The sequence below is a fragment of the Psammomys obesus genome, unplaced genomic scaffold (genome assembly GCF_907164565.1).
Source record: "Psammomys obesus unplaced genomic scaffold, mPsaObe1.curated_primary_1811, whole genome shotgun sequence".
NCBI lineage: Eukaryota > Metazoa > Chordata > Mammalia > Rodentia > Muridae > Psammomys > Psammomys obesus.
In genome coordinates, this window is record NW_026590585.1 from 196945 (window position 1) to 214177 (window position 17233).

Sequence of the window (17233 nt, forward strand, 5' to 3'; positions counted from 1 at the left end):
GATTGTCTCTTCCAGAGCTAATCTTTGGCTTTGGAGCATCTGTCTTTCCCAGATCACTAGCCCACTTCCACCCTCTGGAGTGCCTTTAAAAAAGAGAAAATTTGTTAACTTTTTTTTTTTTTTTTTTTAATGCGTCGTAGGTGTTTTGCCTACACGCGCGTCTGTGCACCATGTGTGTACGGCACCTGGAAGGCCAGAAGGCACTGGATGCCCTGGACTGGAATTACAGGTGGCTGTAAGCCAACTTAAAAAAAAAAAAAAAAAAAGTAGTCTTCTTGTACCGAAATTTGCCAAAGAAAATAGGTCTCACTGAGGTCTGTATCCCTTTCACATTGCTTTTTTTCATCTTTTCTCTCTTCCTTCCTGTGAATTTGAGGCCAGCCTGGTCAACAAAGTGAGTCCAGGACACCCAAGGCCACACAGAGAAAACCTGTCTCAGGAAAAAAAAAAAAAAAAGATATTTGTATGCAAAATAAATTGAAATGAGCTGGATGGGTATTAGCTTATGTCTTTAATCCTAGCACTGGTCTATAGAGTGAGTTCCAGGACAGCCAGGACAACACAGGAAAAAACCCAGTTTAAAAACAAAAACAACAAACAAACAAAAAAACCCCACAAACCCAAAAACCAAAAAATCTAAATAACTAAATTAATTAAAATAAAAAACAAATACCTTGAAACTAGAGGGAGAAAGAGACAGACACACTTGATCTTACTTAAAGCTGCAAGGCCAGCCATGAACCTTTCCCTCCAGTCAGGGTTTCCTGTGTAACAGAGCCCTGGCTGTCCTGAAACTCACTTTTTAGATCAGGCTGGCTTCAAGCTCAGAAATCCATTTGCTAATGTTTCCTGAGTGCTGGCATTACCACACCTGGCTCATGTGTTCTTTATGATCACAGGAGCCTCGTGGCCTTAAAGAACCCAATTGTCTGTTTGATCTTGTTCTGAGGCAGCATAAGTAACCCATTCTGGCCTGCGACTCACAGTCCTTTTGAGAGCTGGGATTGCGAGTGTGCCACTGTGCCTGTCTTTTGAATGGTGGTGGTGGTGCATGCCTTTAATTCTGGTACTGGGAGGCAGAGGCAGGTAGACAGCCTGCTCTAGAAAGTGAGTCCAGGACAGCCAAATCTACACAGACATACCTTGTCTCAACAAAAACCAAACCAAAACAAAATAAAACAGAAAGAGGACAAGTTTGTGGAGATGGTGTTCTCCTGCCACGGCGTAGGTCCTGGGGATGAAACTCAGGTCACCAGGCTTGGTAGCAAGTGCCCTTACCTGCTGAGGCATCATGACAACCTTCACTATTTCTAACGTGGCTACAAGAAAATGTAGTGTGGCGAAAGTGGCTTGGATTCCGTTCCCGCTGGCTGTCGCTGGCCTTTGGGCATTGTGAGTCCTTTGGCTGCTGAATACAGTTGCTGTGGTAATTAAACGGGGCTTCCGCCTCAGTGTTTCTTGGAAGGGAAATGGAGGGAGGAGGGGTGCAGTCTCAGGGAAGGTTTTCTTGGATGTCACGGTTCACTCAGCCTCCGTTTTCTCAGTAAGGCTCCTGTCTAGGAAAGACCCTCGTTTAAGGAGAGATGGACCAGGTTTGCTTCAGTTGAGCCCACCATTCTGGATTTCTGGCCACAAAGCTATGTCTTTCCTTTTTCTTGTGTAGACCGAGCCACCCTTGCCTGCCAGCTCCTTTTGGGAGGGGTTGCTTCTCCTGAAAGTCAGAGCAGTCACACACTCAGCTGCTTCTCGGGCCAACTTAACCTGAAATCCCTCCTACCAGAGGTCATTAGCCTCCCTAAGCTCTTATTTTCTCCTACCAACTTTTTAGTTTTCCAGATACTTGTTTCATACTTGTCTTTCAAGAAACACACAATCCCTGGCTAACAGTATCTTAGCAAACATTTCTCATGTGAGAATCAGTGGTCCTTGTCCACTTTGATTGATTGACTCATTGTTCTTGGGGGGAGGGGCTAACCTAGAGCCCAGGCAAATGTTCTCCTGCTGAGCTACAACCCATCCCTCCTCTTCATTTTTCTCACTAAAGTATGCACTCAGCAAATACCATTGTGTTTCTAGATGCTCTAAACCTCGGAACAGAGGTGAGAGCGGCAGAATTCACAAGGGGTGGGTGGTGCGTGCTGTGGTTAGGAACCGGGGCTGTATACCTCGATTTACCTTCTCCTTCCTGCAGCCCAGGGGCATTGATCAGGCTCCCAGCCATCCAGGCTGCCTTCACCCCTGGAAGAGTCTTCTTGGCCAGTGTTCTTGCTGTGGGCTCTCCTTTAGCCCTTCCCTTCAAGATTGCACACCCAGCCTGTAATCAAATCGTAGCTGACAGACCCAGAGCTTCCCACTCTTTGCTGAGAACAGCACCTACTCAACTCTGCCTTAGATTGTCCTCTCTCTCTCTCTCTCTCTCTCTCTCTCTCTCTCTCTCTCTCTCGACTGGTTCCATCCTGAGTGCCTTCAAATTTGCCCGCCCTCCAAACTTTTTCAGTATCTTTTTTTTCTGTGAAACAAAAAGGTTGTCGGCTCTTGAAAAGAGGAAGGAATTACAAGCGCTTAAAAAAGAAAAAAAGAACCATGGGAAGGATGTGGTAAAAAGCAGGAGTGTGTGTTTGAGGGTGTGTGTTGGTGGTGGTGGGGCTGCCTGCAGAGGCGAGGGGGCTGGGGGAGGAGCTATGAAGATCATATAACAGAGGTCACCGGATTCCTGGGGTCACAGGTTAAGGGCTGGAAAGGGGTGGGGGTTGCAGGCTCCACCCCTTGCAGAGATTATAAATAGGTAGGCTGGGCTTCTGGCTGTGACGCTGTGATGGTCCCCGAGAGCTGCTGAGGACCCGCAGAGAACTTGCTGCCGAGGACATTGGCTGGCTCTAGATCCACCTTAAGACTTGAGAGCTGGGTTAGGAACCATGAAGGTAAGAACCGGTTGGTTGTATTTGCTTGTTTGGGGTCCTCAGAAGGGCAGGTCTTGGTGCCGATTGTCATGCTCCGGTTTCGGAGCTTGGTCACGGAGCCATCCGGACCAAGGCCTTTTCATATCAGCTCCAGCATTCGATGTTAGTGTAGCGTTCTGTGCCTCTCATACCTGATGCGGATCCTCCCGGACACCTTCCTGTCATGAGAAAGTCACCGAAGAAGAAGCTGTTTGCTTCTCGGGCGTGTTTGACGGAGCTGTGATGAGAGCAAAGAGGGTAGCGGCTTGGCTGTGCGGATGCTGAGTGGGTCTGGAGCCAGCTGGAAGGAAGGCCTGGGGAAGCAGTAGACCTTGGGGAGAAACTGGGGTTGGCTTGGGTTTGCACTTCAGCATCCAGACGTCCGTCGTTAGGATCCCCGGCTACTGTGGAGAGGGAAGTCCAATGGTCCCTGCTGTGGGTGTGGGTGTAGGATGCATCTGGGTGAAGGAAGCGGTATTTGTAAGGGAGACGGCATTTTGACGAAGCTTAATTAATTTGAAAATGAAGTAAACCAGGAGACGGTGAAAAAAAGCGGGATAGAAGAGGAAACGGGAAAAGAGGCTTTTACTACAAGGGAAGGACTTTAACGGGAAGGGACAGCCCTTGCCACCGAGAGGCTTGGAGGCTGCTGGGAAGGTCAGCTCAGCTCGCTTACCAGCCGGCCACCCAGAGTGACCTTATGGAGAAGGATCTTAAGGACGGTTGAAGAGGTTGTGGTGGGCCAAGAAGATTGACCTTAGGCTCCGGCTTTGAGTTGTCCCTGCCCCCTTGAGTGATTTCCCAGCAAGGTGAGACCTGATTCTGCTCAGCTAAAAATGGCTCCTAAGACTGTTCAGACTGAGCAGACGCTCTGCCCAGCTGCCTGGAGAGGAATAGTACCATATTTAGCGAGCAGGAAGACTCTCAAGAGGGCTCAGGATGTGGCCGGTAGGTTACATAGTCTAGATATTAGAAGGAGAAGAGGAAGAAGAATCTGGGCGTAGCGACTCGTACCTAGGATCCCACACTTAGCAGCTCACACCTAGCATCCCACACTGGAGAGACTGAAGCAGGAGGATTAAGGAGGTTGGATTTGAAGTTAGCTTGGAACACAGAGTGTGGAACCTTGTCTCAAAGAAAACCATAAAGGGAGTGAGGAAAGACGAGCTGAAAGTCGAAGTGGAATGGTTGGGGGTGGGGAGAGCAGTAATTTGTACCTTTAGCTTGTTTGGGGTTTCCTTGTTGGCTTAAGCATCACAGTGGCCATGCAGTTCGAGCTGCTCCTGCCTTGGTGGACTGAGTGTCGCTCTGCAAACAGTCAGCTCTTAGGAGCCTTAGAGCTGGCTTCTGCTCTGCCCTCTATGTTTTGGGGAGTTTGGGTTTTGCTATGTTTTATGTTTTGAGACAAGGTCTCACTGTGTAGCCCAGGCTGGCCACAAACTCATGGCTGTCCTCCTGCCTCAGCCTGGTGTTGTGGACACGAGCCAGTGCACACCCTCCCTGCACACCCAGGTCCCGAGTGCAGTCAGGTACCTGTCTATCTGGGGAAGTATGTGGTCCAGGCTGACTTTGAACTCATGGTCCTATGGCCTTGGTCTCAACAGTACTAGGATTACAGTTGTGCACTGCCATGGTCCTGCTGGCTATTTGACCAGGCGTAAAGCTAAAAGAATTGACTCCTGCACTTGAGAGGCAGAGGCAGGCAGATATCGATGTGAGTTTGAGGTGAGCCTGGTCTACAAAGTAAGTGCAGGTCAGCCAAGGCTTCACAGAGAAACCCTGTCTGTGTGTGTGTGTGGGGGGGGGTTGACTCATTCCTTTTAAGGTCTTACTCCCCAGATGTGCTTGAAATCCTATGTGTCCTGCATTCTGGAGGCAAAGGCAGAAGGATTTCCTCAAGAAGAACGACAGCCAGACCTCCTGAGGAGGGGAAGAAAGCCCTTAGTCAAAGTTTGTAAGCATTTTCCCTTTGTCTTCTCTCCAGGTGACCCCAGCTCTGGTGTTTGCCATTACTATTGCCACAATCGGCTCTTTCCAGTTTGGCTACAACACGGGCGTCATCAATGCACCGGAGACAGTGAGTGTCAAGCACCTAAATGAAAAGGAATAGCAATGTTTTTTAAAGTAGGATTGCAAATGTGAGGTGCCTGGCTAAGATGCAGGGGGGGGGGGGGAACAGCATGCTGTTGAAAAAGCCCAAGACAAGGCTGTTTACTCCTGATACTCTGGCCGGCCTCTTGTCCTCTCAGGGAGTTGTGATTTATTTCTTGTATTAGTCCTCAGGGATTACTAAGAACGGGAAATTGAGACTGACTGGGTGGGGTATCCCGCTGAACATCTGTGCTGCCACCTACTGGATGTTTAGGGCGATTCCTAGAACTGCCCTTTTCAAAGCAAGCAACTTTCCTCCCTCGGGGTCCTGCCTCACTCAGGGAGGAAGCCACGGTGGTATTTGTCTCATCCAGACTTAATGGCCTGTCCTCCCACTGTGCATTTTATCATGCAGCTCATAAAGGACTTTCTCAACTACACTTTGGAAGAGCGGTTGGAAGACCTGCCAAGCGAGGTGCTGCTGACCACCCTCTGGTCCTTGTGCGTGGCCATCTTCTCCGTCGGTGGCATGATCGGCTCTTTTTCTGTTGGACTCTTTGTCAACCGCTTTGGCAGGTACTACTCAGACAAGGAGCAAAGGGTACTGTACTGGCTACATGGAAGACAGCAGAGGGTGCGGGGTCAGGGAGGTTGAGTTCTACTCAAGGAGAGCTAGTCCACCTGGCCTGGAATGTGGCTGTTGGTGGGCTACTACTGACCTTTCCAGAGATCTTCTGTGTGAGTGCTTGACCTGGCTTAGCTGCTAGTTTAGTTCCTAGGCGAGCTTGATTTTGCTATAGTAAGGTCAGCTCTGGAGATTCCTTAAACTCCTTTAAGGTCAAAGGTTCCTTCTTTCCCCCAACCCCTCCACTCCCACCCCGAGGCAGGATCACTGGCTAACTGTGTAGACCAGGCTGAACTTGGGTCCAGCCACTGCCTCTGCTCTCTGGGTGCCATGACACCCAGCCAGAAGTTATTTTTATCACTGAGTGTGTTTGGACGTTTCTTGGAAGTCTTTTCATTACTTTTTATAAAATAAATATTTTTTGTAATCCTTGCCTTGTGGGAAATATGGACAAAGGCTAAATAACTGATTTCCCTTCCCCAAGAGAAAATTGAATAAAATAATATGTCTTAAGAGGATATAAAACTAGATACTCTAAGAGTTGGGCTTGGTGGCATAAGCAGACAGTCCCAGCATTCAGTGGACTCAGGCAAGAGGATCATGGTTTGAGGCCTGCTACATCCATAAGTTAACCTCTGACCTCCACAAATACTACAGCACATGCTCCCTGTGCTTACATCTTGCCCATTCATATATAAAAATTAATTTTTATGAAAAATTGGTATGTTCTAGACATGCAAATTGAATTTAATATAATTAGTAAAGCCAAAAAGTTGGATAATGTTTAGCTGTTTGGTTTCTGTGTTTTTGGTTGGTTGGTTGGTTGGTTTGGTTTGGTTTTTCAAGTCATAGTTTCTCTGGGTAGCCCTGGTTGTCCTGGACTCCCTTTGTAGACGGCCTTAAACTCACAGATAATCTGCCTGTCTCTGCCTCCCTGACTGTTGGGATTATAGGCGTGTGCCACCAGCTGGTTTTATTTTAAGAATAAAAAGAAGCCCTGGAAGGAGGGGCATAGGAAAAGAAGAGGGAGGGAGGGTAGGATTGGGAGGGGGGTTGGTTACAGCTGGGATACACTGTTAATTGATAAAAATTTTAAAAATTAAAAAAAAAAAAAAAAAGCCCTGGGGTGTACCTCAGTGAGGAGGTGGTTCACTCAAATACACAAGCCCACAGCAATGAAAGGGAAAGAGTTAAACCTGCAAAGGCCTCAGAAGAGCAGAGGGGTAAGGACTGGAAAGACCGGGAGCCTGCCACGTGGCTAACCATGCTTTGTCTTTAACCTTCCAGACGAAACTCCATGCTCCTCGTCAACCTGCTGGCCATCGCTGGTGGCTGCCTTATGGGCTTTGCCAAGATAGCGGAGTCTGTTGAAATGTTGATCCTGGGTCGCCTGGTTATTGGCATCTTCTGTGGACTGTGCACAGGCTTTGTGCCTATGTACATTGGAGAGGTGTCTCCTACCGCCCTGCGGGGAGCATTTGGCACACTAAACCAGCTGGGCATCGTCATCGGTATTCTGGTGGCTCAGGTACCCTGCAGTTTTGCTCTGCTCCATGAAGGAGTTGACATGCATGAAATACTCTGAATCCAACATGAGTCCCATTGTGTATTCAGATACTATTACTACAGTTCACAGGGTAGCTAATGATGCAAGCAGGGCCCAGAAAGGAAGAGGAACAATTTCTATTTTCTGTTTTCAATGCATCATAAAAGGATAGGTGTTTTTGCTGTTGTTTTTGTTTCTTTTAAATAGTGTGTTTATGGCATGGAAATATGATTGGGGGTTGAGCATTCTCTTTGTCTGGCTTCTAGATCTTTGGTTTGGACTTCATCCTGGGCTCTGAAGAGCTGTGGCCTGGGCTGCTGGGCCTGACCATCATTCCAGCCATCCTACAAAGCGCAGCCCTTCCGTTTTGCCCGGAAAGTCCAAGATTCTTGCTCATTAACAAGAAGGAGGAAGACCGTGCCAAGGAGAGTGAGTGTTCCTCGGATCTCAAACGGGTGTGGTTGAGGGCCAGAGCATTGGGCATGCTTCTTGTCGCCTCCCTTTCTGCCTGTGCTGAAGAGTTTTCTGACCTGTGCACATATGTATCTGTGAGATCTGGCATCTGAGGACATTAAACACTTGGGCAGGCTACAGTCTAATGCTATGGACAGCCTTCAATTCAGTCTACCTTTATACATGAATATGACAAAGAAAGCAATGATTCAAGGAAGGTTGCTTGAGTTCAGGAAAACATTATCAGAAAAACATGTAAATAAACACCAATACGCACGTACTAAATGTTAACAGTGCAGCTTTTTCCCAGAACTTTCTCAGTACAGAGCACTTTAAATATAATTGCCTGGCATGTACTGTAGACTATATCTGGGAAGGCATGAAAGCAAGGCAGAAGGCCATGTCCAGATTCAGGGTACACTGGCCAGATTGGTTTCTATAACTGTATTCTGACATCCAACAAGAATAAACATTTCTTATGAATTGAATGTAAATGTTTGTCACAGAAGGCATGAAATCAAGACCAATCCAGGGAACAAAATTCACCTGGGGAAAAAGGCCCTCTGCCTTTTTTTTCCTAGAGCCTCTCTCAGAGTTCTCAAGGCATAGTTCTCTGGGCACCATTCTTTTGACCATGTTCTGACACTAATGACGGAATCAGAACTTAAAGAACGAAGTGCAAAGACAAGCAGAAGATGGATTCTGTAGGCGTTTTCGTCTTCTTTGCTCTCTTGCCAGATGACTGACAAGGTGGCAGGTGTGATGGGGGGGTACACAGTATCTTTATTACGTTTGCCTCTTTCCCCCAGTCCTCCAGCGGTTGTGGGGCACCCAGGATGTGGCACAGGAGATCCAGGAGATGAAAGATGAGAGTGCCAGGATGGCACAGGAGAAGCAGGTCACCGTGCTGGAGCTCTTCAGGTCCTCTAACTACTTCCAGCCGCTCCTCATCTCTGTCGTCCTGCAGCTGTCTCAGCAGCTCTCTGGGATCAATGCTGTGAGTGTCTATCAGGGGGGACCTAGGGACAGTCTACTGAAGCCACATGATCTTGCTGGCATGTTGTCATGTGTCTGTAGACTATATAGTTACTCCAGAAGCTGGAATAGAAGGGTCATTAGTGCCCAGGAATTTGAGGTCAACAACAGCATTAGTAATAGAGCAGCAACAATAACTAGATCCCTGTCTCAAGAGAAAAAGAACAATAGTTCTGGGTCAGATTTGCTGGGACGCATCTGTCATTTCAGAGCTCAAGACAGGAAGATCATCCAGATTTGAGGCCAGCCTGTTCTGTTTATTAAGTTCCAAGCCAGCCACGCTACATAAAACCTCCTCTCTAGAGCTGTGGCTAAGTTGGCAGAGTGATTTCCTGGCATGCATGAGGCCCTTTGGTTTGATCCTCAGCACCAGGTGTGGTGGCAGCATGTGGCTGCAATCCCAGCACTCAGGAGGGTAGGGTCACGCAGGAAGATCAGGAGTTCAAGATCATCCTCAAATACATACTGAGTTGAAGACCAGCCTGGGCTACATGAGACCCTCTCTCCAGGGAAAAGGGGGAAAAGAGAGAGAGAGAATCTGAGAGGTAGTGTGAAAAGTTTACTACAGGACTTCTTGCCTGCCCTCCGTTAGAGAATTTTGATGGACCCCACTCAGATTTTCTTATTTGAAAACAATAATACAGTCAAGTATTGCCAGAGGTAAAAACTAATGAGCACAAGAGAGTGGGAAGAGCAGAGCTGGGATGGAAGTGAGGCTCATGGATGCATACATGACCTGAAGGATGTGCGCCTGCCTGTTAAGGCACCAATCACACCTCCCCGGGCACCTTACCCCCGTCCTGGTCCTGCAAAACAGGATCCAAGATATCACAAAATGAGTGAGGTGCTTAGTACAGGTGCCCTGTCCCACTTCAGGAAGCTCGTTACTGTTCTAGGGTGACTCCCATTTTCCTCAGTGAGCAGAGTTTGGCCTGGGTATAACTCTAACCCAAATGCAGGTGGGGTTGTCCTGAATCGTATAGTCCTAAAGAAGCTAAACAACAAGGAGGACCCTAGAAAAGATGCTTAATCCTCATTCAGAAGGGCAAAGGGGATAGATATCAGAAGTGGGAGAAGACAGGGAAAAGGTCAGCAGCCTACCACAGAGGCCCTCTAAGAGACTCTACCCGGCAGGGTATGGAAGTAGATGCTGAAACTCGTAGCCAAACTTTTGGCAGAGTGCAGGGAAGAAGGGGGAGATCAGGAGCTTCACAAGGAGACCAACAGGCCAAAAAATCTGGGCCCAGGGGGTCCTGCAGAGAAGGATACCCCAACCAAGGACCATGCATGGAGAGGACCTAGACCCCCTGCTCAGATGTAGCCGCAAGCAGCTCAGTTTTCAAGTCGGTTCCCTAGTAAAGGGAGCAGAGGCTGTCTCTGACATGAACTTAGTGGCTGGCTCTTTCTTTGATCACCTCCCCCTGAGGGAGTTGAAGGCCATGAAGGAAGACTATGCAGCCAATCCTGATGAGATGGAGGATCAGATAGAAGGGGAGGAGGACCTCCAGCGGACTGGGGAGGGGCTTAGGGAGAGAAGGAGGAGAGAGGTTGACTGGGAGGAGATGAAGGGGCTGTGGCCCATACAAAGTGAATAAATAATAAATAAAAATAGAATTAAGAAGTAACGTCATGGGGGCTAGAGAGATGGCTCAGCGATTAAGAGCACTGGCTGCTCTTCTAGAGGTCCTGAGTTCAATTCCCAGCAACCACATGGTGATTCATAACCATCTATAATGTGATCTAACTCCCTCTTGTGACATGGCCATGCACATTCAGATAGAGCACTCACGTACTTTAAATAAAATAAATAAATAAATCTTAAATGAAAATAAAAAAAAAAAAAGGAAAGTAAAGCCAATTGGGAATGGTGGTGCAGGACAGCCAAGGCTACACAAAGAAACCCTGTTTCAAAAGACAAACAAAAATAACAACAAAAGGAAATCCAGATTACAGCAGGCTTAGAAATTTTTTACCAACCTGTTTTTGAACAAGTGATGCCTCCCTCATTCTGTTTTCAATTCCCAGCAACCACATGGTGGTTCACAACCATCTATAATGTGATAGAAGAATAAGGGGTACGATATGTCTTACAGAGTTAGGGCTTAAAGTAAGGGCCTGTGGGTACTTTTATCTTTTTTTCTAATTTGCTCCTTTTTAAGACCAGTCTCTTTAGACCAGTCTGACTTGAACTCACAGATTCTCTTCCTCAACATCCTGGGTGCTGGGATTAAAGGTGTGTACCACTAAGACCTGCATAATAATTAAAAAATAAAAAGTGGCAAAGGTGAGTGTGGTCACACTCATCTGTCATTTAACTAGGGAGGCTGAGGCAGGAGGATTTGGAGTTGAGGGCCATCCTGGGCTAGGTAGTGAGACATAAGAGAGAGACTAAGACTTAACTGTCTAAAAATTAGCAAAGTAGACATGAGAAAGTGAATGAGCTGGGTGGACATGGGGACACAGGCCTGTGATTCCACCACTGGAGGGGCAGAGGCTACAAAGTGAGATGGCCGCCCACCTCCACCCTAGCCCCCAAACAAGAAGGAAGTAAACTAAAGAGGGGATGAGCAGGGGAAGAAGCAGTAGCCGGGGTGGAGCACTGAGAGGTGGAGGTGAAGGGTAACGCATTGGCTAAGGACCCCGAGGGTTTCTGGGATGGACTCGTGATGCCGCATTTGTTTCCTTGTAGGTGTTCTATTACTCAACAGGAATCTTCAAGGATGCAGGTGTCCAGGAGCCAATCTACGCTACCATTGGAGCGGGTGTAGTTAATACCATCTTCACCGTAGTTTCTGTAAGTTGGGTGCTTTGGTGAAGGAGGGGTGGAGCTGGCTGAAACACGAAGCCTTCCCACAAGTGTTCAGACACAGACTGGTCTTCTCACAACTTTCCATATTTAGCACAACCATTTGTTTTTTTAATTCCCCTGGGAAAAAGGCTACTGGGTGATGGGCGTAAGTAGTCTGTACTCATCCAGAACGTATAGACTGGAGGGAAGGTATAGAGGGGAAGTGTGACAATCTCTAGGTGTGCTGGAGATGGGACTAAGGGCGTAGGGTCCTGTGCACAGCATGTTTGTGAAACCCGATATGTCTTGCTTTCTAGCTGTTCCTGGTGGAGAGGGCAGGAAGGAGAACCCTGCACATGATAGGCCTGGGAGGCATGGCTGTGTGTTCCGTCTTCATGACGATTTCTTTGTTACTGAAGGTGAGTGTTCTTTTTGAGTGGAGGGAGGGCTGGGGTGAAAGAGACTGTGGTTTACTCTCTGTGGCGGGGATGGCGTGTTGACCTAGGTCATCAGTAAAATCAAATTGGAGATGCCCAGATGTTGATTGCACCTTCAGAGATAGGTAAACAGGTATCCTTTCGTGCATGTAATGGGGCTTATAAGATGTGTTGTCTACTTTAATTCTTAGGTAAGGTCTTATGTGGGCAAAAAATGGCCTCAAATTCCTAATCTTCCGGTTACTTTCTACCCTGTGGGTGTGGGGCACTCTAGTCGGGTGACAGGCACCGTTACCTGCTGAGCCATCTTGCAGGCACAGTCATCTTGAAGGCCAGACATTTAGTCCCAGCACTTGGAAGGCAGAGGCAGGTGGATCTTGATTGAGTTTGAGACCAGCCTGGTCTACAGAGTGAATTCTAGGACAGCCAGGGCTACACAGAGAAACCCCTGTCTGGAAAAACAAAACAAAACAAAGGTAACAGAAATCACCTTGTCCATTTTATAGACACTGAGATGGTCTCTGTACAGAATGTAAGGGTGAGATGATACACCTTGGATTCAGAAGCTCTGGGCTTTAGACTCCCAAACTAACTGACTGTTTTATACAATAGCTCTGAAAATGGATGCTACTTCCGTCATTTTTCCATTTAACTGGACTTTGCTTTCTTTCTATCTCTCACAGGATGATTATGAAGCCATGAGCTTTGTGTGTATTGTGGCTATCTTGGTCTATGTAGCCTTCTTTGAGATTGGACCGGGCCCCATTCCCTGGTTTATCGTAGCTGAACTCTTCAGCCAGGGCCCCCGCCCAGCCGCCATAGCAGTGGCTGGCTGTTCTAACTGGACCTCCAACTTCTTGGTTGGAATGCTCTTCCCCTCGGCTGCAGTAAGTAGATTTCAAATCAAGCATGGAGTATCCCAAACCAGGCTACTTCCTAGCACACTGAGAGGCAGAGGCAGGAAGAGCAGGAAGACAGCTGTGAGTTTGAGGCCAGCCTGGTCTACAAAGTGAGTCTAGGAGAGCCAGGATTACACAGAGAAACTCATCTCAAACAAACAAACAAGTCTTATGAACCACCATTCATATACACCTTAGTAGTGAACCTTAAACCAGATTTCTCTCTTTTTCAAGGCAATAGGAGAGGGGAAGGACAAGCCAGGTATGCATGGTTGTTCATGCCTGAAGTCATAGCACTTAAGAAGCTATGGCAGGAGAGGGGGTATGAGGTTGAGGCCAGCCTAGGCTACAATGAGACCCTGTCTCAAAACAGCAAAACATTAGGAGGGAACACTGGAAACTCTGAGGACCAGAGATGGGGCAAGGATAGCTCCTGCCTAAGAACAAAACAGTACCAAGTACGCAGACTTCCCAGCCCAATGGTAAAATCACCATTTCATTAAGCACCGAGAGCCCAGGGCTCCTGTAGGATGTTAGTGAACCAGGCAACTCCCAGTAGAAAATGAGCTGGAGCTGATTCGTTACATAAGCTGTTTCCATGAGTATTTCTAGAAGCCTGGATTTTTAAACATCATAGACAAACATCTTCAGATCAGACTCCACAGAAGGGCCAGGCTTGCACACACTTTTTTAATGCGTATTATTATTATGTGAGGGTGTTTTGCCTATATGTCTGTCTGTGCACCGCTGGTGTGCCTGGGTTACAGACTGTTAGAGCCTGCATTCTCTGGAAGAGCAGCAACCGAGACATCTTTCCAGGGCGTAACACAAGCCATTAGTCCCAGCACTCAGGAGGCAGAGGCAAGCAGATCTCCAGGCCGGTACAGTCTATATAGTGATTTCCAGGCCAGCCAGAACTACAAAGTGAGGCCTTGTCATAAAAATCAGAAAAAAAAAAACAAATCAGGGCTGGAGAGATGGCTCAGAGGTTAAGAGCACTGGCTGTTCTTGCAGAGGTCCTGAGCTCAATTCGCAGCAACCACATGGTGGCTCACAACCATCTATAGTGAGATCTGCTGCCCTCTTCTGGTGCAGGTGTACATGCAGATAGAACCCTGTATACATAAATATATATAAAAAGTAGATCTTTAAAAAAGAAACAAGACAAAAATCCTCAGGGAGTATTTGGAATCGGTTAGTTTTAGTAACTAGGGAAAAAAAAAGTGACACATTCTATTCTGTGCAGAGAAACATAGTGACATAATAGATAAACCAACCTTGTTGGTCCAGTCAATATGGAAGAGTTGTAACTGAGGACCAGTCAGAGGGGCTGGGGAATTTGGCTGAATGGTTAGGAGCCCTCATTGCTCTTCCGAAGGTCCTGAGTTCAATTCCCAGCATCCATATGACGGCTCAACTATCTGAATCTGTCTTGTGCGCAGATGTACATGCAAAGTTCTCGTATACATAAAATAAATAACTTCTTTAAGCTGGCACATACTTTTAATCCCAGTACTCAGGGAGGCAGAGGTAGGCAGATTGCAGTGTGTTTGAGGCCAGCCTGCTGTACAAAGTGAGTCCAGGACAGCCAAGGCTACACAGAGAAACCGTGTGTAAAAACCCCCCCCCCCCCAAAAAAAAAAAAAAAGATCATACAGAGGCGAACTGTATGTACTGTTTGCCTCACGTTCATGAACATTGAAAATGGTAAATTCGTAATCAACCATCCTTCTTTCTCCTGTTTTCTAGGCCTACTTGGGAGCCTACGTTTTTATTGTCTTTGCTGCTTTCCTCATTATCTTCCTAATCTTCACCTTCTTCAAAGTCCCTGAGACCAAAGGCAGGACTTTCGAGGACATTACCCGGGCCTTTGAGGGGCATGCTAGGAAAAGCTCTGCTGTGGAGCTGAACAGCATGCCTATGAAGGACTCCCCCGGCAATGCCTGAGGCGGGCCTCCATCACCTCCCTCCAACATGGAAAGCAACCTACCTCCCCTGAATCGGGGGGACCTCATCAGGATGACCCAGTACTGCTTCTGAACGCTGCTATTTGATCCTTTCTCACACACTCCAGGAACACAAAGCTGCACCCAATGCTGGGGTTAGTTGGATCACCAATGGCTTTTTACGTCTGTCATTTCTTGGCTATTTCTCTTGTAATCAGGAGAGACCAAGAAAGTCTACCTTCATGTCAGGAGGGAGTGGCTGCAGCTCCCCTTAGGTTCTAAGACCAGCTCACTAGGACACCTAGGGAGTAGGAGTGGGGTGCAGCACCCTCTCCCCATCTCAGCTTGCCAGGTAACAGATCTTAATACCGTGAGGAGGGCCACGGGGATTCAACAGGAGAGCCCTCCTCACTGCTACAGCTCTGCACAGCAAAGTAACTTGAGTTTTATTTATTTTATCTTCAGGTTTTATTGCATAAATATTTATTTTTTTTAAGTGTACTTTTACCAAATAATGAAAGAGTAAGGAAACGGAGGCTGGAGGGAGGTGTTTAAGGAGAGGTTCTGGAGGAGAGAAGTTTGGTGCTGGAGGGTGATGGTGCAACACGAAGAAGAACAGATGTTACGGGTGGCCTGTGAGCCGAGCCGCCCGCACTCGAGGGAGACGCCTGTGCTCTTTCTCAGAAGAGCGAGTGCCTGTATGAAAAGGCTCGTGGCTTTCTGTGGGCCTTTTCTCTTAAGATTATAGTTTTTATGTAGTGTTACTTGAAATCTAGGCTTGTTACTGAAGCGGGATTTGTAGTTAGTGGTGTTGATGGCCTTTTATTTTACATGGAGTCCAGAAAAGGGACGGCTTGCAGAAAGCCTCTCTTCTTCCCCTGGACCAAACAAGCCCTTCCTGTCCTGCTGAATCACCTTTATTCTTCCCTCAAGTCACCCTTGCACCTGAGCGAGCCATACAGAGGGGAGGGCCTAAATACAGCAGTTCTAGACAGGCCTTTAGTATTTTTTCAATTTTTTTTTTTAAGAGATTTTATGTGTTTGATCTGTTTTACTTTGGTTTAAAGGGATTCGTAGCTAATGTGGACTTTGTTACCTCAGCTCTGGGAGAGGATTTTCCCTGAATGATTAGTATCACCTGGTTTGAGAACGTTGCCGCTCTCGCTCTGGGGCCATGGCCTGTTAGTCTATGCCTGTTAAGAGTCTCAGGCTACCCTTGTTTCCATGATTGTCTGATATTGTGCTAAGTGCCCAAGGGGCCTTGACCCGGCCACACACGTTAGGGACAGTGCGAGTAAATGTGCGGTGTGGCCCTCGCTTGAGGATGTGAATGCGTGTGCACTGTCCCTTTGCCCTGGGTGTTAGGTACCTGTCCCCTTTGCTCGCTCTGGTAGCTTTCTTTTTGATAGTCTGTTGACGCTCATCCCTGTGTACATAAGCAGCACTGCCTCCGCCGGGTGGAGCTGGCCCCCTGTTCTGGTTGGAGAGGGAAGCTTTCTTGAGGTTGAGGATGGAAGGCTCAGCCTCACTCCAGCTGGGATGGTGGAAAGTGTGAGGTCAGAGCTGTGGCTCCTGAAAAGCCAGTTGTGGGGAGAGAAAGGCTTTCTTAAAGGGATTAGGAAATATGGCATTTTGGTATAAGGAGTAATGCCAAATTTCCCTCCTGCCTCGGGTCGCAGGTACCTCCCCAACCACCCCTTCATTCTCCACTTGTTTCGTCCATGGAGATGACCCTGATCACCCTCACCCCTTTTCCATAGGTCATTGGATCCCACTGTCCCTCCTTGGTGCTTACACATTTCAGACCCTTTAGTCAAACCCTTACACATGATAACAGTGTTTCAGCGCGCAGTCTCAGTACTCATCCACCATTCCCTGTGCTCATTGACATTCAGACACAGCTCACATCGCTGTGAAGAGGCGCTCTGCTGGGAAGGGTGACGCTTCAGACTTACCTCTTCCTCAGTGAGCTGGCAGGAACACTGGGTGGACTTTTTCCATTTGTCAATGGCCAGGTTGTGACTATCTTCATACATACTTTCTATTAATGTTACTGTAGTTTCTGTTTTGAAATAAAAATTCTGAATGAATATGTCGTGGCACAAGCTTATTTTCCCCCCATTTGTTCTTTTTCTTTGTGCTGTGGGCCTAGGAATATGGCTCAGTGGGTGGAGTGTTGTCTGGCAGGAACAGGTCCCCCTGGGTTTGCCCCCAAGACTGCAAACCAAGTGTCATGGTGCAGACTTTTAATCCCAGCTCTCCTGAGGTACAGCCAGGACAAGCATAGTAGGTGGGAACCTCCAGCAGGCAGAGGCAAAGCACAAGAAGAGCCATACTACCTGGGTTAGCTGAAAAGGCCTGTTCTTCCACGTTGCTCTTGGCTCTCCCTGGTTTTCCTCTTCAGCCTTTCTGAAGTTTGTGATTTTCCAGAGATCAGCATGACCATCACTGCTGGGACTGCGTGCACAGCTAGC

At 47.6% G+C, this 17233-nt stretch overlaps 1 protein-coding gene across 2 annotated transcripts in view; it reads left to right on the forward strand.

The window, feature by feature from the left end:
• Positions 1-16850, forward strand: part of LOC129677315 (solute carrier family 2, facilitated glucose transporter member 3) — a 67164-nt gene extending 50314 nt beyond the window's left edge. The window contains exons 1-10 of one of the 2 annotated variants that reach the window (XM_055607960.1): positions 2604-2921; positions 4924-5016; positions 5446-5606; positions 6943-7183; positions 7468-7630; positions 8464-8651; positions 11379-11483; positions 11795-11896; positions 12598-12801; positions 14563-16850. In XM_055607960.1, the coding sequence (XP_055463935.1) occupies positions 2916-2921; positions 4924-5016; positions 5446-5606; positions 6943-7183; positions 7468-7630; positions 8464-8651; positions 11379-11483; positions 11795-11896; positions 12598-12801; positions 14563-14760 (1461 nt within the window). In that variant the 5' untranslated portion in view covers positions 2604-2915 and the 3' untranslated portion in view covers positions 14761-16850. Of the gene's footprint in view, positions 1-2603; positions 2922-4923; positions 5017-5445; positions 5607-6942; positions 7184-7467; positions 7631-8463; positions 8652-11378; positions 11484-11794; positions 11897-12597; positions 12802-14562 lie in introns of those variants that run through there. The other variant, XM_055607959.1, reaches the window with a different exon arrangement.
• The last annotated feature ends 383 nt before the right edge of the window (positions 16851-17233 follow it).